We start from the raw sequence: 24,282 nt of genomic DNA, 5'->3' as shown, positions 1-24,282 counted from the left end.
ATTCAAAAGTTATTTACAATTGGAGTTTTAACAAAAGGTTAAAATATACCATTACTGATCTCTATTTTTCCCCATTTTTCTTTTCATTTTTTTCTTTTCAAACCCAGGGCCTCCCACACAATAGGCAAGCACTCTATTACTGAATGACATCCCCATCCCTTTTTACTTTATTTTGAAACAGAGTTTCCTTAAGTTACTCAGGCTGGCCCTGAACTTAGGATGCTTTTCCCTCAACCTTCTGTGTAACTAGAATTATAAGCATGCATCATTGCAACCAACTTATATTTTCAGCTAGCAAAGTCTCTTCATTCTCTCATTTTTAGTATTTTATTTTTAGTATATGGTAACATCAACCTAATTTATATTCTCATTCATACTGCAGCTCATTTTAATTTTTAGGATGCAAGCACAACTTAGAATTCAAAGTAAATAGCAACATATTGAACTTGATCCCAGCTTCTTTAATTTCTCTTGCCAATGAAGAGCATTAAGATAATAGGGTTGACCATATGATATTAGAGAATATAGCACAATACATTACTTTTGAGATAATATCTACTGATATGGACTTGAAACTTTGGATGAATTCGTTCAGCATTTTTATGCTGGAAGTATTTTCAATATTGTAGCACTATTTATAATAGCCAAGAAATGGAAAAAACCTAGGTGTTCACCAGCTGATAAATGGAGAAAGGAAATGTGGTACATATATACAATGGATTCAGCCATACAAAGATGAAATTTCAGTCATCTGTGACAACATTGATAGAACTGAAGCACATTATGTTAAGTGAAATAATCTAGGCACAGAAGATCAGAAGCCATACATTCTCACTCACATGTGGAATCTAGAAAGTTGATCTCATAAAAGTTGAGTGTAGAATGATGGTTTCCTCAGCTTGGGAAAGGAGGGAAAAGAAGCAGATAAGGTCAATGGGGTACTAAAAGTTAGGAGAAATAATGTCTGTGCAATAATACTTGTATTGCACAGAAAGGTGACTATAGACAACACTCATATACTACATATTTCAAAAAAGCTAAAAGCAAGGATTTTAAACATGCCCATCATAAATATGTATGCACCGAATAAAATTCTATTTGCTGAAATAATTTTATAGATTTTCTTTAACATTTCAAAAAAATAATCTAAAATTGGTCTTAATACCAGGAAATTCAAAGGTAAAACTTGGCAATTTTAGGGGCTGGGGATGTGGCTCAAGCAGTAGCACGCTCACCTGGCATGCGTGCGGCCCGGGTTCGATCCTCAGCACCACATACAAACAAAGATGTTGTGTCCATCGAAAAAAATCCTAAAAAATAAATATTAAAACAAATTCTCTCCCCTCCCACTCTCTCTCTCCCTCTCTCTTTAAAAAAAAAGACTTGGCAATTTTAATCTTGATTTGGTAATAATCTCAGATTGCTATGGTAAAGGCTAGATATATTGTGATGCCTAGTTTTGTTGGAGTACCTCCAATTTTGAATTTGTCTTGGTTTTACATTTTCTTTGGTGTGAAATATTTTTACAGCCTATCAGAAATCCTAATTTTTGTTGTTTTTCTTAAAATAGGTCTGAGAATGTAGGAAAAAGCAAACTCATTTGGTCACTGCCTATGAGTCAGTAAGAACTCACACTCAGGGGAATTTACCACTACTCAGGTATTCAACATGCAGGTCTGCCTACTGAGCATTAGAGGGACATCCTTCCCAATGGTTATTGTCTGTTCACCTTAAAACTACCATCTACACACCAAGCAGCTCTTTGTTGGTCAGTCAAGAGCCATTTGTAGGGCACTGTTCAAGTGAAGATAGAATCCAATCATTGCTAACACAGTTCCAGGGTTAGTCCTAAGGGAAAAGAAGCTCCCTGTTTATGAGTGTCTCTTCCTGCCTTCTCCAGGTATTTCTGTCTTATTATGGAGCTCTTTTGGGCACTGCTGTCCAAATTTGAGTGCTATTTTTGACATCATAAAAGATGTCATGGGTGTTTCAGGTTTCAAGATTTTTTCATGTGCTTTAGCCACAGAGATAGCAAGGTAGTAACTGCTCCTTGAAAGCAAATTCTGTAGTGAAAAGTCCCAGCAGTTGTGGCTGGGAAGTGATCATAGGCTTTTGCCATAAGCCATAGTCCACATAGTATACACCAGAGAGTTTGTCCAAACCAGATCCTGCTGTCCACTGTGTAGACTTGGGAAGTTTTTACTTGTTCCCATTTAGAATGCCCAGTTGATATTCCTTAGAAGGGTGGATTTCCATGCCTTTTAATTTACAATACTAGGTATAGGAGACATTTTCCAGTCAGATACAATGTCTATTCTTTTAATAAAATCAGATAAAAAAGATGCAACCAGTTCACATGAAGCAGGTTCAGTTATAACAACTTGGTTGTAATATGTTAATTCCATAACCTTTACTTTTGTTTGAATTTTATCAACAGGTTTTGGTTTTACAGGGCTAGGTAAGAGTAATGTTCCTTAGTTAGACAAAATATACATTTACACAAAGAGTTGCACAGTATTCTACAAAAACCTGTATGTTCTGCTCTCTGGAAATTCTTCTAATAATAGATATTGAAAATACATTCTGGACACCCAGAGCTTCAAGAGCTTCCTGGTAGTTGAACACATTGATGCAACAGCATGATAGCATGGCCTGATTCCGTGGGGGAGAGTGTTTAGAAGCTCTGCATCTCAGACCCTCCCAGATCTCGTCCTGTGTATCTTCTCATGTCACTGTTCCTGAGTTGTATGCTTTATAATAAAGCTGTAATCATAGTGTAGTGCTTCAGGTGAGTTCTATGAGTTATTTAGTGAGTTTTCCACCCTGAAGGTGTAATGAACACGTGATTTTATAGCTGAGTTAGAAGAGCAAGTGACCCTGAGACTCGTGGTTGAACAGAAGGCAGTATTATGACACTGATTCTGGATAAGGTCATAATTGAAGTGCAATATATCCACATAGAATGGAAATAGCACAGTGTCTTTGTGTATTCATCAAATTGGATCATTATGCAGAGCCCAAAACAATAAGTCTTAATAAAAGCTAAAAGACTGAAATCTTTGTTGACCACCACAGAATTAAATTATAAGTAGATTGCCACATATATAGGAAGAAAAATCTCCAAATATTAGGAAATTAAATACTGCACTTCTAAATAACCCAAAGGGGGAAACAAACCAAGGGAAATTAGAAAATATTTTAAACTGATGATAGTATATCAAAGTTTGTGAGATTCAAATAAGGCAGTGCCTTTATAGCTTTATAGAAATAAGGAAGTGATAACCTCAGTTATCTAAGTGCCCATTTATAGGAGCTAGAAAAAGAAAAGCAAATTAACTCCAAAGTAAGTAAAAAGAAGAAAGGACATAAGAAGAAATGAAGAAAATGATAAGAACAGAAAGCAATTAGATATCAAGCAAAACAAAAAGAAACTTGGAGATAATTAATAAGGTCAAAATGAATCATTTGAAAAGATTATTAAAGGTGGAATACTCCCAAGAACAAAAAATGAGAAAGCATAAATTATTGTTATCAGTAATAAAAGAGGAATATAATGATAGACACTATGGATATTAAAAGAAAAAGGAATATTAGATTAATTTTTACTAATGAAGTTGACAAGTTAGATGAAATGGACACATTTATTGGAGAGCACAACTTAACAAATCTTGCACAAGAAGAAATAAAAAATATGAACTACCTAAATATATTAACAAGAAATTAAATTCAAAATCAGAAACCTTCACATAAGGAAAACTCCAGACTCAGGATATTTTCCTGGAGAAATTTCAACAAAAATACATGGAAGAAAAAATAAATCTTACACCAGATTTTATTCAATATAAAGCCAGCTTAACCTTGACAGATACATAAACAAGAAAAATATGAATTAATATTCCTCATGAACAGGCAAAAACTCCTTAATTAAATGTTAGCAGACCATTCACCATAATATATGAAGTATGCAAATAATGATATAATATATACAAATATCAAAATATGCAAATGATGATAAAGTAGGGTGTATTCTGGAAATGTAAAGTTAATATTTAAAAATAAAGTAATTTACCATATTTTAACAAGATAAAGGAAAAAATAATATGACTATTGAAATAAATACAGTAAAAGCATTTCGAAAACTCAGTATGCATTAATAAAAAAAAATTAAAAATTCTCAGAAAACTAGGAATAGAAAATATCTTTTGCCACCTGATAAAGAGTATCTACAGATAACATCATGGTTAATAGTGAGATATTCCACGTTTCTCCCTAAGATTTTTGAACAGAGCAAGGAATGTCTGCTTATTTCACTTTTATCAAACCTCATGTTAGAGATCCTGGCCAGTGCAATAAGACAAACTAAACAAACAAAAGAAACATAGATCAGAAATAAATAAATAAAAATACTTTATTTGTGTATATGATATATGTTTTTTTAACATAGAGAACTCTAACTTCCCAGGACTCTACAAAGTAACTATTAGAACTAATAAATAACATAGTAGGATATAAGTTCAATATATAAAAGTAAATGTACTTCTGTATACTAGCAGAAAACAATTTGAAAATAAAAATTTTAAAATAATGCCATTTATAATATCATCCAAAATTTCAGGTATCTAAGAATATATCTAATGAAACTTGTATAAGAGTTTTACTATTATTGTTTTTTTTGCTACTTTTCCTCTCCTGTGCCTGGGTTCCTCTTAATGGTGTCACTGGGATAGGAATACTTGGACTTAATTTATTCAACCATTTGGAGTTATTTCCTGGCCCTTAACCTGATTTAAGAAGCTTTGCTTTCTTTGCCTAAAGAGTTTTCAGAGAAATGCACAAATACATCAGGGACTCATGGGAAATGAACATAATATTGTAGTTAAAATAGTAACTATTTTAACTACAATATTATTTCAGACAAAAAGAGTGCCTTCTAGAAGATTTAGTTTTTTATAGGTTTGACCTTTACATCAAAGAATTATATATAACATTTTGCAAGTTAATGCACAAAACTTTATTGTTCATTTTTACCTTATTATTTATTATTAAAACTTAATTTTCCTGAAGCTTTACCCTATTGGTTTAATATCCTTACTTAAGTGGATGCTGACTGTATACTAAGAAGTACAGACCTCAAACTATGTTGTCTAACATAGGAAACATTAGCGATACTATTTAAATTTAAGTTGGAAATATTTAAAATCAAGTAAAATTAAAAAAAAAATCACATTTCAATAGTTCAGTAGACACGGGTCTAGTGGCTAGATTGGAACTATATTGAACAACACAAATATAGCACATTTTTCATATTACAGCATATTGGACATTACTACCAATTCAAATTATCAAGCTTTTATTTGAATAAAAGGAACATTTAAAATTTTCTATTCAGTTCTTTTTCATGTTATATTATCAATTTAATTTCTCAGAAAAAAATGTAGTAAAATATGAAATGACACATTTTTTTCCAATATGTTACTTGCAGTTTATTATTTTTTTTCCTGTTAGTGGGGATTAAACTTGGGAGTATTCAATCACTGAGCTACATCCTTAGCCCTTTTTATTTTTTCTTTATTATTATTATGATTTTCTACTTGCAGTTCATTGAAGACAAAGGAGAGTTCATTGTTCCAAGCTGTTATGGGAATATTAAACATGATAATGGTGGTTCTAGCCTTTCTTTTGAGCATCCTTTGGATGATGTAAATGTGGTTGATTTGAAATGGATCCATGACTTTGTATTAAAATCTCTGGAAGTTTTATATCAAGTGGAAAAATGGGAAACACTAGTATCACTTGCCATTCAATTCAACATAATTTCACAGTACGTACTACTACTATATGGGCAAAAAAAAAAAAAGAGTGCATTAGAGTAAAAGTCTTTTTAACTAACGTTTGCTTTTTAATGTATTCTTTACTTCTGTCTAGTGAGAGGTACACAGAGCAGGTGACACCACTTCTGGTATATGCACAGCGCCAATTGCTTCTGAGAATACAGAAGTTCAAGGGCCCAGATATTACCCAGCAAGCTTGTGCAAGGTATGAGGCCGAGTATGGAGAGAAGGTAAGTTCTGCCCTATTATTCCTACAGTTGTGATTTTTAAAATTAGTACTTACATAAAAGACAGATTTAGGAATCAGATAAATTTTATTTTCACTTAGGCATTTATTATTAAAATCAACAAATGTTATTGAAAATCTGCCAGGTATCAGTATTTTCCAGGTAAACAGAAATTAAGTTCTTGTTCATGAGAAGCTTATATTCCGGTCAGGGCTGACTTTTTGTTAGGCACAATGGGACAGTGCTCATGATATTTTTAGGGGCCTACTAAAAATTCTTTTTTTGATTTCTTTAAAAATAAGAAAAAAGTAACACTAAGGTCAAAGAAAATGTTTTAATTATCTACTATTAGTATTTTTCTACTTAAACCAATATAATCATAAAATGTAATTTTTAGTATATGTATTTTTTTTAATGGAGGAATGGGTAAATGCAGAAAATACCCAAGGCCAGTGGAAATCATGGTACAGTTGGAATCAGATGGAGGAAAGAGATAAGTTGATTGTTTAACTAAATTTAACAAATAGGTATTGACTACCTAATCAGAACCAGTGCATACAGGTGTACAGTGTGTGTCCTGCTCAGAGGCCATGGTATATGTGGGACTGGAACCTTGTCCTCCATGTCCACAGCTGTCTGTGGGCTTGGGCTGTGGCCTTCCCCCAGCAAGGACTCCATTTTCTGCTCCTCACAGTTTCCTTCTGGCCCACTGGAAGCCTTGCCTTTTGCATATTCTATGGAGCGGAGAATACAGTCTGAGTTCCTGCTTCATGGAGTTTAATTTCAGAGGAGTAGGGATGGGGCCAGATAATAACATGCAGGCAGCTAAGCAGATCTATGATCATTCTAAATTCTCTGAAGAAAATAACATAGGTCAATGGGATAGAGATTGGCTGGGGTTAGGGGTGGAAACTGAAGCAAGGGTGATCAATAAGACGCCTTCCACATGGTGACATTTAATGGGAAGGAGCCAGCCATGCAAAGATCTAGAGAAGGATCCTTGCAGCCCCAGGGAAGAACAAGGCCCTGAGATGGGACGGAAGGAGACTTGCTAGCTGGGATGGAGCAGATAATAGGGCCAAAAGAAGGGTTGCCCCTTGTAGGTCGGCTTTGTTACTGCTTCCTCTTCTTCTCTATGTCTTAATGTAATGTGCCCAAGACTGTTCTCTGACCTCCTGTCTTCTCTATCCACACTCTCTCTCAGAAAGTTAGTTCCACCTGTGGCTTTAAGTACATTTTTATGATGATAACTATTGAAATCACATTGCAACTCCAGATCTTTCTTCTGAATTTTATAATGATATGTCTTAAGTGCCTTTATCAAAAAGTTTCAACCACAGAAGCAGAACTAGTAAATCAGAACTAGTATATGTCTCTCTGGATTTATTATATGGGATTGGCTTATATGATTGTAGGGATTGGCTAAGCAGGTCCAAAATCCATAGAGCAGGCATGAACAGGAGGCATGGACAGATGCTGTTATTCACAGATAGTCTGTGAGGGTAGAGCAGTCATAGGCCCCATTCATGTTTGTTATTTGGAGTCCTGGTAATGGCTGGCTTGTCAAGGGCTGATTGGATTAAGCCAGGCCCACCAAGGATAATCTCCCTAATGTAAAGCCAGTTAATGAGGGATTTTAGAATCTGCCAAATCCCTTTACAGAGCACCTAGGTATTTGATTGAAGAACTGGGATGAGGTGCAGATATGTTACAAAAAGGATGCCTCCCTTACTTTCCCCTCATAGTTTAGCTCTAACTATTTGATCCACAAAACAACTGTCAGATTATGGCATTTTCAGGAAAATGGATAGAACTTGAGAACATTATGTTAAGTGAAATAAGCCAAACGTAGAAGGTCAGCAGTCATGTTTTCTCTTATATGTGGAAGCTAAAGAAGAAAAAGGAAAAGAAAAGTGAGTGTGTGTGTGGGGGGTCTCATGAAATCAGGGAGATCAGTAGAATAGAGGAAAGGAACCAGAGGGAGGCAGGAAGGGAGGGAACGGGGAATGCCAGGGGGTGATATTGGCCATATTATATTGTTATATTGCATGCATGCAAGAATATGTAATAACAAATCCCACCATTATGTAAAACTATAATGCAGCAATAAAAAATATGGTAAAAAAGTACCCCCACCCAACCCATCACACTACCTGAGTATCAAGAGCATCTCTTAGATGTTTAATACACTTCTTAAATTTAGCACATCTCAAACAAACCTGTTCTGCCAAGTCTTCCCCAGTTGGTGATTACCCGTCCTAGATGCTCAGTGAGATGCCTTGGAGACTCCCTGACTTCTCTCTTGCTTTCACATCCCACCGCAAATTGGTTTTCAAATCTGCTGCCCTCAAAATACAGTCAGAATAGGACTATTTGCTATCTCTACTACTACTCCTCTGATCTAATTATTGTCATATGTGTGGAATTAAGCCAAGGGGCGCTTACAACTGAGCCACATCCTCAGCCCTTTTTATTTTTGAGACAGAGCTTCATAGGTTGCTTAGGGCCTCACTAAATTGCTGAGACTGGCTTTGAACTTGCTATCCTCCTGCCTCCAGTCTTCAGAACCACTGGGATTACAGGCATGTGCCCTCGTGCCCAGCTCCTTGTTATATTTGCTTGGGTTAATGCAGTGACTTTCTCATTACCTTATACCACTACCTCTAGGAATGCAGCAGACAGAATAACCTTTTAAAAACCCAAGTCAGGCAAGTCACACTTTGGCTTGCTCTTCTATGGCGGCTTACTATCTGACTCAGAGTAAGTGACAAGCTTTACCATGGCCTTAATATAACTGTCTTACATAATTTCTCCCTCTGTGATTTGTAGTAACTCGTTTCCTATCACTTCCCTGCACTGCTCTTTAAGATATGCCTGCCTCAGGGTCTTTGCATTTGCTCTCATCCCTTTGAAATGCCCCTCTCCAGATTTCCAGGTTGATTCCCCCCTCACTGTTTTCCAGTCTTTGCTGAATGTTCCCTTCTCTTTTGAGGCCTTTTCTTACCCCTGTCTTGAAAATAATATGCTGTTTTTCTCCATTTCTCTCAATAGAAGTTATAACTCTTTAAAATGCTATACAATGTGTTTCACCCTCTTGTTTGTTTCCTCTCTTCTCCCACCAGAATAAGTTTCTTAAGACTAGGAATTTCTGTTCATTTTGTTTTTTTCTATCTCATCCCTTTAGCTTAGAACAGTGTTTGGCACGTAATAAGTGTTCAATAAAGATCTGTTTAGTGAAGGTGGAAAGGTGGGGAGAACCAGGTCCTACATGTCCTTATTAGACTGTGGGAAGTCATTTGCATTTACTGGAATGTTTGCATCTCATTATGGAAATACACACAAGGGACATTAGACTGGGGTTCAAAGAGGGATGTATTTTGAGTGATAGGTTAGCTGACAGGATGGGAGTGAAAAAATAGAAGAATAAATTCAAGATTCATTAAAAGAATTCCATTCTGTCTAAAAATTACATGTTGCAGATTTTTAAATTTGAGAACTCAAATATCTGTCAGAAAATAAATTGTCAAAATAATACAAAGGAGGGGCTAGGGTTGTGGCTCAGTGGTAGAGCACTTGCTTAGCATGTGTGAGGCATGGGATTCAATTCTCAGCACCAGATAAAATAAATAAATAAAATAAAGGTATATGTCCATCTACAACTCAAAAAAATAATAATAACAATACAGAGGAAGTTAATTTTCATCTGGAAAGTTAAAATTGCATTAATTATGAGTAGACTAGAAAAATATGCTATTGGAATAGCAGCTGATATTTTAAATATATTTCAACTTACATAATAGTAGATATATTTAGACTAGTAAATTTATAAAATATCATAAAATCATACTCTAATTGCTCCACATAATTTGCCTAATATTCTGCTTCCAGCTGTGCTGTACAAAAGAAATATGAAAAATTATGCAGCCACATTTCTCCCCGAAATTCTCATGAATGAATGCTATTCTATCAACTTTTCTTTGTAGTATTGTTTTGTGTCTCTTTATTTTGACAAGTGAAAAATGAGATAAACATTTCAAGTAAGCCACATTTTTAAATATGAGTACTTGATTAATTCATATTTTTTTCCCTTCTTCTTAAAGATTACCTGCCGAAATTTCATTGGAAAGCAGCTCAAGATTGATCCTTCAATCAGTAAGACAATAGATATAGGGGATGGTACAAATTTCCTACAAGTGATTATCTATTCAGGTTAGAATCAATTTTAGCTTGAATCTGTGTTTTCTTTAAATCAGGGTTTGCCATTCTTCCCCATGTCAGATATTCCGTAATTAGGATATCTGTAAGAATCTCTTTTGCTAGTTTATTTGAAAAAAAATCCATTTGATATTTACCATTTTATATTGCTATAAATGTCAGGGAAATTAAAGCACTTTTTTAAAAGTTTGACCTTTTTTTGTAAGCTAGAGAAACAAAAGAAAAAGGAGATTGATGGGGCTAAAAGAGATGGAAAAAAGCTGTCTTGCACATTTTCTGCTGTTTTTGTCTCACTGGGGAACTCTTGCTATTTGACCTTTTTCTGTTTGCTTTGTTCTGTCTTGACTTCCATAATTTCCTTTGCCATGGTCAATATAGGTTGTTCTGCTGGCTTAAATCTGTTCAGTTCTTGGTCTTTTAACTAGAGCACAGAAGATTTGGGGACATCATGCCTTATTTGTGCTTAGCTGATAAGCCCTTGCAGAATGTTTTTGGCAGTGCAACTTGTAGGAATGAATCTATAGAGTAAGGTGAAATGGAAACGACGCTTGCTCTGTATTGTATTTTTTATGTGTCTTCTGTTTCTGGCTTTGGAAGAAAATGTAAGTCTTTGAAGTGTTAGGATTTTTTCACTTTACCTCTTATTTTATAGATGTCCATGTGAATATGTGTAGTCATTCATTCACTCATTCATTCATTCATTTATTGAATCAGCCAGCCAGCCATTCAGTTGTTTAGCAAATATTTCCTGAGTATCTACTATGTGTTAAGTGCTGTACTAGGTACTAAAGATACAGAGATGTATGTGTTATCTAGGAGTTTAGAGTTATTAAAGAAGAATTAAAGCACATAAATAAACCAGAGGTGATATAGAGAGTGATAGTTCTGTGATATTATTCCTGCTGCTGCTACGGCAATAATAGTGAACAGTTAGTATCTGCTTTTGAGAGACTGCAAAAAGGCAGAAAGCTGAGGTTAGAAATGTTGGCAGGAATTAGGAGATAAAGTGTCTTAGAGAGCCAGATAAAGAGATGCAGATTTGTCTGGAGAGTTGAGGGGAACAAGTTAAAAGGATTTAAAGAAGGAAAGTGAAATGTTCATATTCCCATTCTTAAAAGGGTTGGCAGTAATGTGGAAAATCAACTGAAAGGCTATGTGGAAGTAGGAGATTGGCCACGCTTAACTTGTGTATTCAAGTGGACATTATAATGGCCTAGAATTGGACAGAGTAGAGAGGAGAACAGAAATTAAAGAAAGGGGGAGGGAGACCCCAGGCCTGTGTCCTGTACTGACTGGGTATGGGGGATGGATCAGGAGGGAGGAGTTCCAGTTGTCTTGCTCTCTGGCTTGGGGGCTAGACTGGAGATGCCTTTGCTTAGATAGGGAAACTGCAGGCAGAGAAAAGCTACTTTGGAGCATCCCGTTTGCCTGGATGATAACTGAGCAGAGCTCTCCAGGATGTGGTTGGTTACATTGATGGGGCCTGTGGAGGAGAGTTGAATTGGACATCTGTATTTAAGTTATCAATATCTTGATGGTGGTTGAAGTCAGGGACTTTGATGAGGTCACCCAGAGTGGGTTATGTGGAGTGTAGACCTGAGCAACACCAACAGTGAGGAAGCTGTCAATCAAAGTAGGCTGGGGCTAGAGAGCCCTAACAAATAGCCCCAAGTCTCATAGCTTTTACACAAGGGCAAGACTATCTCTGGCTCATGCTACTGTGTTCAGTGAGGTTGAGAACTGGGAGCTGCCCATGATGAGGCCATGTCCACCTTGACGTGGCCTGAACAGTTGCTTCCCAGTCAGGAAACAGAACTCTGACGTTGCCCTCCCAGGGAGCTCCACTGAGAGGCAGTAGTGAGTGCTTCTGGGCACAGCCTCACCCAACCACACGTGTGTTTGATGGTAAGGGCTTTACATGGATTCTCTTATTATTTATTATAACCATCCCAATAAAAGAATCACAGTCAGGCACTGCACATCAGGCACACTTACAAAGGCTTTGTGAATATTAGCTTATAGCCAACTAATGAGATGGGTTTATTGTTTCTGTTTTTCAGACAAGAAAAATCATGCATTGGCTCTTAGAGCTGCTACTAGAAAGTGACACATGTCATGTCTGCTGACATTTCATTACCCAAAGTTGCATGGCTACACTCCAACTCAAAGGGGTAGGGAAGCATGTCCTGACTCTATACTCAGAATGAAGAGGCAGAGCATACGTGAAGAGAATCAATGCCGGTCATGGGAGCAAACAAGAAGAGCAGTATGTGAGAGAGCTGGGGACATGGACTGAGAAATAAACCAGAAGAGAGTGATAGAGACAAGGCCAAGGCAAGGGAGAGCTTTAAGGAGGAGGAAGCAGTCGGCAGGCAGAGAGGTTGTGTCAGATGGGGACTGACAGTCTTATTGTATTGGGCAAATGGGTGGTCATTGTCACTTGCCTTTTTGCTGGGGCACCCCCACCTTGCTTGAGCTGTTTCCCCTTCCTGAATGCTCTCCCCAACACCCAGATGTCTGATTATATATAAACCCCTCTCTCCTTTCACTCCTTGTGTTCATCTCCTTTTTCAACAAAGCCCAACTTGACCATTCTATTTGAAACTTCACCCTGCCTACTTCCTGCCAATTCCCTTTGCGCTCTTCTTTCCCCTCCCGTAGCATCATACTGTTTAATTAAGGATTTTTTGTTGTATTTATTGGTCACTAGTCTGTTTCTCCTGTTAACGTGTAAGCTGTATGAGGGCAAGGATCATTGTTTTGGTCACTGAGACAGTTTGAATGTCTTCATCAGTAAGAGTGAGAACCAAAGAGAGAGAAGAGAAGCTGGAAGAAAATGCAGAGCTCAGAGGGTCCGGGAGGCTGTGCTTTGTATTTTTCATGGAAGAGAAGGAGCTTATTTAAACACTAAATGGAAAGAGCCAGTAGAGAGGGTGAGCTTAGAAAGTGGAAGATTTTTGATAGAGCTAGGACTCTGAGGAGAAACAAGGAAGGAAACGGGATGCAAACAGAAGGATGGGATGCTCCCCTGAGGGCAGAGAGGAAGGATGAGAGAATAAGCCTGATGCAAGAAGGTTTGTAGGTAGTAAGGGTAGAGGTTGAAGGTATTCTCATGGGAACTGGGAATTTTCTTAATGAAGCAGGAGCTTGAGAACATAGCCAAGGTTGCTAGGTGGGAGGTTTTGAATATTAAAAAAAGGAGACTGGCCATTAAGGAAAATAGAAGGGAAGGGAGAAGGATCAGAGAGCTATGTAGAGTGGAGTGGAGTGCAGTTGGTAACCATAAACTCTGTAGGTTTTACTGCCAGTGATCAATCATATTACCAAGGGGAGGACCACCTTCTTGTGGTCAGTCCTGTGTGACTAGTTTTAATGATAGAGTGTGATGCTGGCTGTGTTCTCCTTGTCTTGATTTTGTCTGTAAAATCCCAGGAGTTCCCCTGCTTTTGGGTCCTTCCTCAAATATATAATTATTTTTTATCCTTTCCATCCTGGAGAGGATTGCAACTAATGTGAGTAAATGCATCAAAATGGTTGTTATCAAAATGGTGACTAGCAGCAAAGGAATAAGAGAAATATACCTAGCAAAATTCTATCCTGTGCACCAGGGCTTTTTTTTTTTTTTTTTTAACTGATGATGGATGCACTGGTCAGCAAAGCTTTGCTTGCTTCTTGTTAGAGCTACATTTGGTCAGGCAGGGTGTGGAGGTGGGACAGAAGGGAAGGTAGGTGCAGTCAGTATACAGTCATCCTTTGAGTTATTCTCAACTGTGGATGAAGTATAGCCTGTGTGTGTTCTGATTAGGGCAGAAACATTCGAAGAGAGAAGAATGTGAAATATTGTAAGGGCAATATAATATCAAGCTGGAACTATATTTAGATTCTATAATTTTTACAGTCTTGGGAGGTAGGTATTATTTTGCTCGTGTTGCAGATGAGAAAAATAAACTGGGTCTGTAATTTGAATTCTGGTCTGTCTAATTGCTCCACTCACTAGTGATCCTCTGAGCTACCAAGTCCATTTGTCATTGCTCCTTTCAGTTAGAATCTTCTCTAAATTTATAGCATTCAAGAAGTAATTTGATGTATTTCAGTGGTCATATGGGGCAGGCACTTTATTCTGACTTATTGTAATAGCAGAGTAATGTTCAGATGACCCTGTATACTAATTATACATTTTACATTGAACAGTTAAAAACTTGGCTTCCAACTTATAGCTCTTTATAAGACTCTAGGACCTCTGTAACTGGAAACATCTTTTGGCCTGTGCTTTTGAGTTTATTTAGCAAATTATTGGGATGCTGAATTTTTCTCAATATACTAAGCTCAGATCATTAACATATTTATAAGTGTGTTGGGTCTTATGTATGTCACCGTGATGTGTATGCAATTCTTTTAAAAGACTGACTATACTCATGGTGATTTCCACACCAGCTCGCTGCTTTAGAACCTCATAGATTTTCTTTTGTCATAACAGCATTTGGTGGTAATGCTTGATACATTCAATTCTTCACGGCAGATATTGTAATGCCCCAGTGGCTAGGAACATTTGGTGTTCTCATTATTTAACAGCATCCTATTCTCCCTTCAACTATTTAATAATGCATATGTAATTTGGTATCGTCTCCGTAGGATTTGGAGAAGTGAGAGTACCACGTTTTATAGATTATTCCTGTATGGATGAGTAACTTTCCTGCTTGTTAAGCTCCACAGGGTAGATAAACCTGGATATGCCTTTTATTGTAACTGTTTTTGCATTCCACCTGGAGTCTCTTTCTTGAGTTTTGACCTTATCAGTATTTAAGTTCTCTGAAAGGATCATTCAGTCCTCAGGTCTGTTGAAATTTTCAACTGTTTGTCAGGTGTGTTTTATTAAGGCCTTTGATCGTGGAAATGACCAAGTGTGTAGAAAGCAGCCCCAAATTTCAGACCACTCCCTGGGTTCCCACCCTGGTTGGCCCAGCCCCGAGGAATCATTGGCATTTCAACTTTTGTTTCTACATTGGTACAATGTAAAACATAATAATTCCTTCCTTTTCCATCTTGTGCTGGTCCTCCTTACCTGTTCCAAACTGTGAAGGTGCTACTACTAGTACCTTTGGAATAGCTTCTTGAATTTTCTGTCCATTGGTGTTTTCAGAAAGAAGTTCTGAACTTCTGATGCTTCCTCTTTGCTTTATACCACCCCTGACAGAACCCTAATTAGGCTTCAAGAGAAAAGATATGCTAGGGCTTGAAAAAACGGAAAGATAGTTTAGAAAAAAAAAAGAAGAAGAGTTATAGGCAGATATTTGATACAGAGACAGCTGGACAATTTTCTCCAGACTATTTTTATTTTTATTTTTTTTCACTTAATCGGTGTTTTTTAAAGATGATAAAGCTTTATAATGCCAAGGCAAACAATCTTCCAAGAAAACACAGCAAAGGACGATATCAACTACTACGATTATCAGAACTTCCTGGCAGCTTTGTGTTATTATGGTACAACACTGATAGCCAGTGAAGGACTGTAACTTGATTGTTTTCTCTGGGTATAATAATCATCCAACCAGCCAAAACAGACCCCAGGCGTGATTTGCTTTTACTCATAATAATTGAGCAGGCTAAACTGGTTAGGGAACCAAAATTATTAACTGTTAATACACGTCTCTTTCTTACCCCTCATGCATCATTTCCATTAAAATTTCACCCAGAAATTTTCTTGCAAAGGGATAAAAATTCCACTTGGAAGATTTTTTTATTAATCCAGTTCCTCTTTCTAAGACGTCACAGGGATTCATTCACAGCCACAGGTAGAACAGACTTCGTCTTAGAAACATGATACTAAACATACCAATACCTCACTGACTCATGTCTAAAGAAATCTGTGTTTCCATCCTGACCTGCCAATTTTTCTGAACATTGAATGATTCTTTTAATTCAGGATAATTTACAGGACTTTGTGTTTTATACTGGAATGGCCACTCCACAGACTATTTTTATTATAAATCATATTTCCAGGTTTTATTCTAGAATGTAAGCTTTGTGAGAGCAGCAGGGGCCATGTCTATTGTGTCTGCTTGTGTTTCCTCAGTGCCTGCCGTGGTGTCTGGTACTTCAAAGTGCTCAATATATGCAGTCAAGCTCAATGGCAAGAAGAAATATGCCACTGCACAACCTCATTGTTATATGAATGCCAGAGTGTGCTTACACAAACTAACATGGCTATGAGTCAGTAGGTGATATAATCTTGTGGGACCATCATCACATACATGAGCTGTCAATAATCAAAACGTCATTATGTGGCACATGACTATATTTTTAAAAGATATGACTATGCTGGGCGCGGTGGTTCATACCTGTAATCCCAGTGCCTTGGGAAGCTGAGACTGGAGGATCACGAGTACAAAGCTAACATCAGCAAAAGTGAGGCATTAAGCAACTCAGTGAGACTCTGTCTCTAAATAAAATACAAAATAGAGCTGGGGATGTAGCTCAGTGGTCGAGTGCCCCTGAGTTCAATCCCTGGTTCCAAAAAAGAAAAAAAAAAGTGACTGACAGTTATAATGTGAGCCTCTATCTATTGAGTGTTTACTCCATGGCGGGCACTATACTAGATGCTTCACATGTGTGTTAAAACAGTGTTTAAAGCTGGAGAAAGTAATTGTCTCATTAATATGTGAGAGTTTCCAGTCTTCCTACTTTCCTGTTGCTCCCTGCTGGGGGCTGAATATCTATGGCTCCTCAAAATTCAGATGTTGAAATCCTAACCAATGTGATGTGTTGTTAGGATGCAGGGACTTGGGTAGTGATTAGGTCATGAGGGTGGAGTCCTCACAGATGGGGGATTAATGCTCTCTCTAGCCCCCTTTCTGCTATGTGAAAGAGGCACAGTGAAAAGGAAACCAGCTGCAAACAAGGGAGAGAGACTTCGCCAGAACCTAGCCATGTTGGCACCTTAGTCTAAGACTTCCAGCCTCCAGATCTGTGAAAAGCAATTTTTTATTGTTCATATACTGTGTGGTCTATGGTAATGCATTTACAGCAGCCTGAGCTAAGATGCTTTTAAATCTTCTTTCTCTAAGGAAAAAAGACAAAAATCCAATCTTGTGATTGCTTACAATTTGAAAAACAGAAAAACAGACCTCTTTCTTTGGCCTAAGAGACCTTCCATTTGGACACCTTCCACTTGGACACCTTCCACGTGTTCTTTGTTATTCTAATTCTGAAACTGGCAATTCCTTTCTCTCCTTCTTCTTGGTGTATGCTGCAAACCTGGAGTCTAATTCCCAGGATCACCCCTCGCTCCCCAGAAACCTCTCAGCAACCCACCATCTCCTCTTCCTGGAACTTTTCAAGGCTGCTGGTTGGTTCCGGACCCACCCACCGCCCCCATGCACCTTTTCCTTTGCACCCTCAAGTCTTAGGAACCTGTCTTTCCCTTCCCTTCAGAGAGCAGTTGCCTGTCTCTAGGATTCTTTGTTTCCTCCTTTAGTCTCTTTCCCAAGGTACCTTTGCTTTGAAGAAGTTTGCTAAAAAAGGAGTAGATTATTTCATTTTTTATGATCAGCGAAAGAAAAAGTAGGAGGCTTCATAAGGAAATTGACAAGATCTAAAGTTATTTGCATTTCATAAGAATCAGAACTTTCCTAAGTTTCTTTTTAAAAAAAGAACTTTCAAAGATACCAAGAGAAAAAAAAAATGACCTGAATGTTGCTGATCTGGGGACTTTGAATTTAGCAGCTTCAGGTTGGGACCAAGAAATCAGAGCCTTCTTTGCTTCTAGTTGGCTCTGTGCCGTGTTTCATCCCCAGCGTCCCCTTCTTTTTCCTTCCAGAGTATAACAGAGCCAAACAGATCATCTGTGTGCCCGTGGATGTGACAGACACTTTGAGATGCTTTAGAGAGACCCTGGAAAAATCCAAATACCATAACAGATCAATCCGACACAGCAGAAAGTTACTTTCATTATTTCTGGCGCAGACACAAGGTAATTGGTGGTTTCATGTCCCTGGATCTGTTTGTGTAGGGCCACCATCCTGCAGACCCCTTCCCCACTGACATCCCAACCCTGGCTGCCTTTCCCTGTCTTCCCCTTGTCTAAAGGATCTGGTAAGATCCTTTCCTTCTACACTTCATTCGCACTATGACAATTTCTCACTCACCTGCTTTTATGCTTTCTGAGAAACTAGCCAACTCCCTGGAAAACATGTGGAAATAATATTCATTAATTGTCTGATGCTGTACATTGTTGTCCTCACAGTTGCCTTTGCAGGTCTAGGACTGTGCTCATGTTCTGCTTCCATTAGTGGATGGGTAAGGCATACTGAGTTAACTAGAACCTTTTACCAAGGACCACTTCACCCATTTCAAAGAAATGGGTGCATTTTAAAATAAGCGCCATTAAGACCTCTTACTAATCCCATAAATTTTCATCTTAGAGTTTTCTTTTAGCTTAGAACCAGATATTCACTATTATTGGTTATATTACGTTTACTCATTTTCTTCCTTATCAACATTTATCAATTTGTGAATTCAATCAAGGCAGGGCTTTGAGTGGGTAAGTGGTAAACTCAAAGAACAGTGTAAAATTTAGACTGAGAAAAAAAAATCCTGAACTATCTGTACTTAGGTTATTTTAAGACTTTAAAACTTTGTCTTATATTTATGCCCTTTGCTGCTCAAATTTATCCAAGTAATGAGAATAAACTCACAGTAATTATATTCTGAAGCAATTAAAATAGATTTAATTTACACCCCTTAAATAAGATGCTAATTTCCACTGAACTTACCTTTTAGAAATTTGGTCAGTTGTTTTTACAACCACGAACAGAGTTTTATCTATCTATCTATTTATTTATTTATTTTTACTGATTTGCTTATTATATTTTTGGCCAGCCCTTAACCTCCCAAGAGCATTCCTTTTAAAAGTATTTAAAAATTTTTGGAGGTATTGTCTGCAGACTCACATTATGTTCAACTAGCCCTCCAGATTTCCTTTACCTCCTTTCAGTTACTCTATACATTAACAATGGGTAAGGCATAGAGTGAAAAAGGAAATTCATTCCTAAAAATGATTCTGTTAATTCACCCTGAATCTCACCTGGTACTAAAATATTCTCAGTAGTTTATCCCCAGTCTTCAGGCTGTGGACTTCAAAATCCATATTAGCTTCTCTCTCTGCTACTTTGACTATTTCCCTGACATATTTTTTTTTTCCTCTGCTTTTCCCTGTGTGTTTTCTGATCTTAAAAAGAGAGAGGGTTTTTTCCCCCCATTTTTTTTTTTCTTTCTTAGGCCAGAACTATGCAAGAGTTGACTCTATCTCAAAGGTTTCTGCCCCAGGGGCAAATGAACATCTTACTGTCTGAAGCTGTTAAAAAAAAGGCGAACTCATACTGTATAACTTCCCCCAATTCCCCAAAGCATGATCTCAACATTAACTTTCTGGTTGACTGGCCCTTTGTAGTTCTCTTTATGAAATAACAAGGGTATAGAGCCCATCCTCCCACACCGGGGTGTCTTTAAAAGATGATCCTGGATACCAAGTTTAGGGAAAAAGTGTCCCTCAAACTTCGAATAATTCCCATGTGTATGCAAAATCTTTTCTTCCCTTTCAGTTTCTTCTACCCTTTCCCTCCCCATCTGTTTCCTTCCTTTCACCATTTTAAATTTTGTTTTCACAAATTTAGGAGATAGAACAGGAATCAACAATTTAAAACTCATGCCTGGGAAGGTGGAATTTTGTCTGGGAACAGAAGAGATGCACATGTCAACACCTCCTAATCTTTCTCAGGAGCACTTCAGAGTTTTTAGTTCAGTGGAGAAAAGCAAACTTCCCTATTCACAGCTGGGATTGGTAATTTCTTCTTATCACCAAAGTATTGGTAAGGCTAACCCATTGTGTATGCATTTTCTATATGGCCTTCTGAATTAATAGGGAGATTGCATCTGGTCCTGAGACATTACCCTTGGAAGTAGCGCGAAAGATCTTGAACATAGAGTCGATTTATCACACTATCATAGGCTGTGACACAACAGTCTGAATACAGAAGACACTTTCAGTCTCCTCTTGTGACCTACTTCCCCAGCCTGGTTGTCATCCTTGTGAGATTCTAAGCCATCCTTCTGCCCATCCCTCTTTAATAGCAACTGTGAACACCTTGTGGGGAAGGGGCCCTTATATATGCTTTTTCTTGGTCTCAGATGAGTTTATTTTCCTTTTTTGGCTTTTCTACAAATTCAGTAATATATTCTCAACCTATATTGTAGACCCAATTTGCCCTTTTTGGACAAAACATCAGTTGATGTTTTATGATTCTCTTTCCCCTTATATTTTACTGAAGTAAAATTTATATTTATCACATTCTTCCTACATATACATTTCTAACAACAACAATAACAACAACAACAACAACAACAAACCCAATCAAACAAAACAACAACAAAATCTTTATGGGGCTTTAAGTATCACCAGTTAGGGGTTATAGTAGTCTCCCAGAAAGGAGAAAGAGGACCTCAACTGTACCCTTGCAGGTTCTTGACTTAGGCTGCAGAAAGGAATTTCAGGATGTATAAAAAAGACACAAACAAAGATTTATTCATGAGAGCAATGCTGATTCAGGCATGCATCAACAGAGCAGGACACACTCTCAAAGGAAAGAGTGTAGGTATGGAAAGTAAGACATGAATCTGGGGTCTTGGGATCTTCTTTTTAAATCTGTTTTAAAAGCCATTTTAATAAACTCTCCCTGATTCTGATTATTAACTATTTAGTATATCTGTAGTTCATAACACCTGTAGTATTTTGATACAAGGTTTGACAGAATATCAACAACATGAATGAAAGGGGATTAGACAGATGAAGTTTTGGGTAGAGAAATAAATTGATTCTGAAGGGGAATAACCATAGTTCAATGTTTAATGCTCAAGGGTGTAATGAGACCATATGAGATGTCCTCTGAAAATGACCAGGGCTCAAGTCAGAGTGTTGGACACTTCTTTTAAAGTGAACTTTGTAAATATTGATCATGAGAAGTGCATGGGGATAACTTTAGCCTGATGAGCTCTATTCTCTTACTCCTGGAGCACAGGGTGGGTCACAGAGGTCTGATTCTCTTTAGGATCTCTATGTTTGATGTCATCCAGTCAGCAGATAATGTGTCAAATGTGCCCATATCCCAAGTATCTAACAATATTTTCTCTTAGTTTTATTTAGTCTAAAGAAAAGTATATTGTGTAAGCTACCAATGTATGTAGGCATTAATCATCTAGATTTGCAAGATTTCAGGCTTTGAGGAAAATAGGTTTGGGGTGAGGGTATTCAAGGAGCTACTGATTTTATTTATTTTTTTATTTTATGGTACTGGGGATTGAACCCAGAAGTGCTGTACTACTGAGTGTCTCCCGAGATTTTTAATTTTGAGACAGGGACTTGTAAAGTTGCTGAGGCTGTCCTTAATTTGTGATCCTTCTACCTCAGCCTTCTGAGTAGCTGTGATTATAGGTGTGGTGCTCTTGAAGATTTTTAGGTTTCAAGTGACAGTTGCTTTTCTCTACCCCATTAGTCTCCTTTATACCTATTTTTATATCTTGCCTCCTGCCTCATAAAGTAAAGGATAAATTAAACAAAATCACTTTATAATAAAAGAACTCCTGTGTTAGCATATAAATGCTCAGGCATTAGAAGGTGTGAAGAGGTGGTCAGATGCTTCTGTCCTCTATGTGCAATCACCATGATATGACAGCTACGGATAAACTGACACAGGTGTGTTGTATTGGTGACTTAAGTATTATTAGCATTATTAAGTTAGGTGATATGATTTTCTAAAATGGCAAATAAGTCTTGATAACATTCTGAACAAAACAAAGTTCTACATTGGTTGTATTTCTGGAAAATTGAGGATGTTTAAAATCATGCAAAAATACTCTTTTATGTGTAAAATTAGGTTAGATATCAGACCAAGTTAATTTTAAATATATTTTGCACTTTTTTTTTTTTTTTTTTTTTTTTACTGCAATGAAGTTTCTGTGTATTATAGGCCATTCAGAATCTCTGGTCCTTACCTATAAAATACCAGAAAATGCACCAATGTGACAACTAACAAAACCCTTCCTTTAATTTTTAAAATGCCCTCCAAGACAGTAAGTACTGCCTCATGAGGAACCACTGCCATGTTGGTTGGCCTCCTAGCTTCCTGAATGCACGCATTTATTAAAAAACAAACAAATTTGCATGATATTGAAGATATATTTTCTGGATTTAGGTAAAAGAAAAAATTCTGCTTTGCTATGATCTTGTCACATCTTTGCTCAAAGCAAACTCTTTGGGCCTCCCCAGTTGCTATAGGGCAACCTCCACAATTCAGCACCTGGCCATCAGAGGCCTCCAGAATCAGACCCGACCTCTGTCCTCAGGCTCCCAGTTTACCTTCTCAAGAAAAATGTGCTCCAGTCATCCCCATCATCCCCAAGTATCTGTGCCTTTCTCTGTCTGACTTCATCCCAACCTCCTGTTCCTATGTGTTCAAATAAAACATGGTTTGCTCTCTCTGGGTATATAAATATAGTGTGACATTTGAAGGCACTATTAACTTGAAGCTTTCTTTCTGCAATCTACACGGTTAAGGAGTAATTCAGTTTAAAATATTCTTGCAAATAAAAAGGAAATATTTCTCTTGCAACTGACATTTGTTCTTTTACTTGATTAAAAATACAGATGTTCTCCATGCCAGCAATCAAAGAAGTCTTAAAGTTCAGGCACTGCATACACTTGGAAATCTTCTCATCTTTGCAGAAAAGAAAAGGTAGATTTTTAGGAGTTAATAGGACAAGGGCTAACTTTTTTTGTTTGCAAAATATTTTAATAATTAGGAAAAAATATTGTCTTTCATAAATTTTAGTTGTACCATGCTTCATTTTATAGTATCAAATGCTACTTGAGAGAAACCGTTATGAGCAATGGATGGTATAGATTTATTTTCTAATGTCTTCATTGAATATTTTTCCACCCTATTTACTTTTCTTTTTGGAAAGTGGGCTTGAAGACCAGTCTCAGAAAACATACCACTTGATGCTTTTTTGTTGTTGTTCTAGGGCTGCTTTTAAGTGTTGGTGTCAAGCTCTTGATGATATATTCAGAAAACCAGATGTGCTACATACATGGAAAGAATTTGTTCCCTCCTCCACCAGTGCCCCCAACAGTTGTTCACCTCAGACCTTCAAAGACTACAGTGAGGAATTTCTATCAAAAGTTGGCATTTGGGGGTGTCTTCAAGGTGCAGTCATATCCGCAAAGATAGCTCAGTGAGTATGAGGATGGAATGACCCACATCCTAACTACCCTTTGTGTAATACCCACACGTGCTATCTTCTTGGAAAGTTATATCCCCACCATGCAGGGTGATACGGATTACTCATTGGTGATGTTTATTGTTTTTTACCATCTTCTCCATCTTTCTCTTTTTCTCTCACCCTCTTGCTTTTTAGCTCTCTAGGACCTCCACTTCCACCCCCACACCTCCCAGCTCTAATGTAGGAGCACCACATCAGCATAGCTAGGTCTTTGCTTTATTCATGGAGGTATCCCATGTGTCTGGCATTCATTGACTACCTGTTGAAGAAGTGAGAGAAGGAATAGTTGGCATGGAGGCAAGAATAATGATGGAGGTTGGCTAATGTGGGAAGGGTCAAGAGTATTATTGAAACCCTTAGCATGTCACTCATTCTTTCTCAGCCTCAGTGTCCTCATCTATAAATGGTGATGGTGAAAATTACATGACACATGCTAACAGTGTGCTTGGCTTGCCATAACAAAGTATCACAGACTGGGCATAAGCACCAGAAATGTATCATCTCAGAGTTCTGGAGTCTGGACATCTGAGATCAAGATTTTGGCTGATTGGTTTCCTCTGAGGCCTCTTTCCTTCGCTTGTAAAGGGCCATTTTCTCACCGTGTCCTCCTATGGCCTCTCCTCTGTACTGGTCTGTGTCCTAATCTCTTTTTCTTATGCAGACGCCAATCATATTAG

The 24,282-nt window shown here is 37.5% G+C and overlaps 1 protein-coding gene across 1 annotated transcript in view; it reads left to right on the top strand.

Annotated features, from left to right (window-relative positions):
- Cfap54 (cilia and flagella associated protein 54) overlaps positions 1-24,282 on the top strand; it is a 311,291-nt gene that overhangs the window by 115,181 nt on the left and 171,828 nt on the right. The window contains exons 37-43 of the mRNA XM_077799225.1: positions 5,598-5,821; positions 5,926-6,061; positions 10,159-10,267; positions 18,090-18,242; positions 19,945-20,139; positions 22,971-23,058; positions 23,348-23,557. Coding sequence (XP_077655351.1) covers positions 5,598-5,821; positions 5,926-6,061; positions 10,159-10,267; positions 18,090-18,242; positions 19,945-20,139; positions 22,971-23,058; positions 23,348-23,557 — 1,115 coding nt within the window. The remainder of the gene's footprint in view (positions 1-5,597; positions 5,822-5,925; positions 6,062-10,158; positions 10,268-18,089; positions 18,243-19,944; positions 20,140-22,970; positions 23,059-23,347; positions 23,558-24,282) is intronic.

The sequence above is a fragment of the Urocitellus parryii genome, chromosome 5 (genome assembly GCF_045843805.1).
Source record: "Urocitellus parryii isolate mUroPar1 chromosome 5, mUroPar1.hap1, whole genome shotgun sequence".
NCBI classification, from domain to species: Eukaryota; Metazoa; Chordata; class Mammalia; order Rodentia; family Sciuridae; genus Urocitellus; species Urocitellus parryii.
The sequence above is the reverse complement of the archived record's forward strand: the minus strand, read 5'-3'. Positions and strand labels throughout refer to the sequence as shown.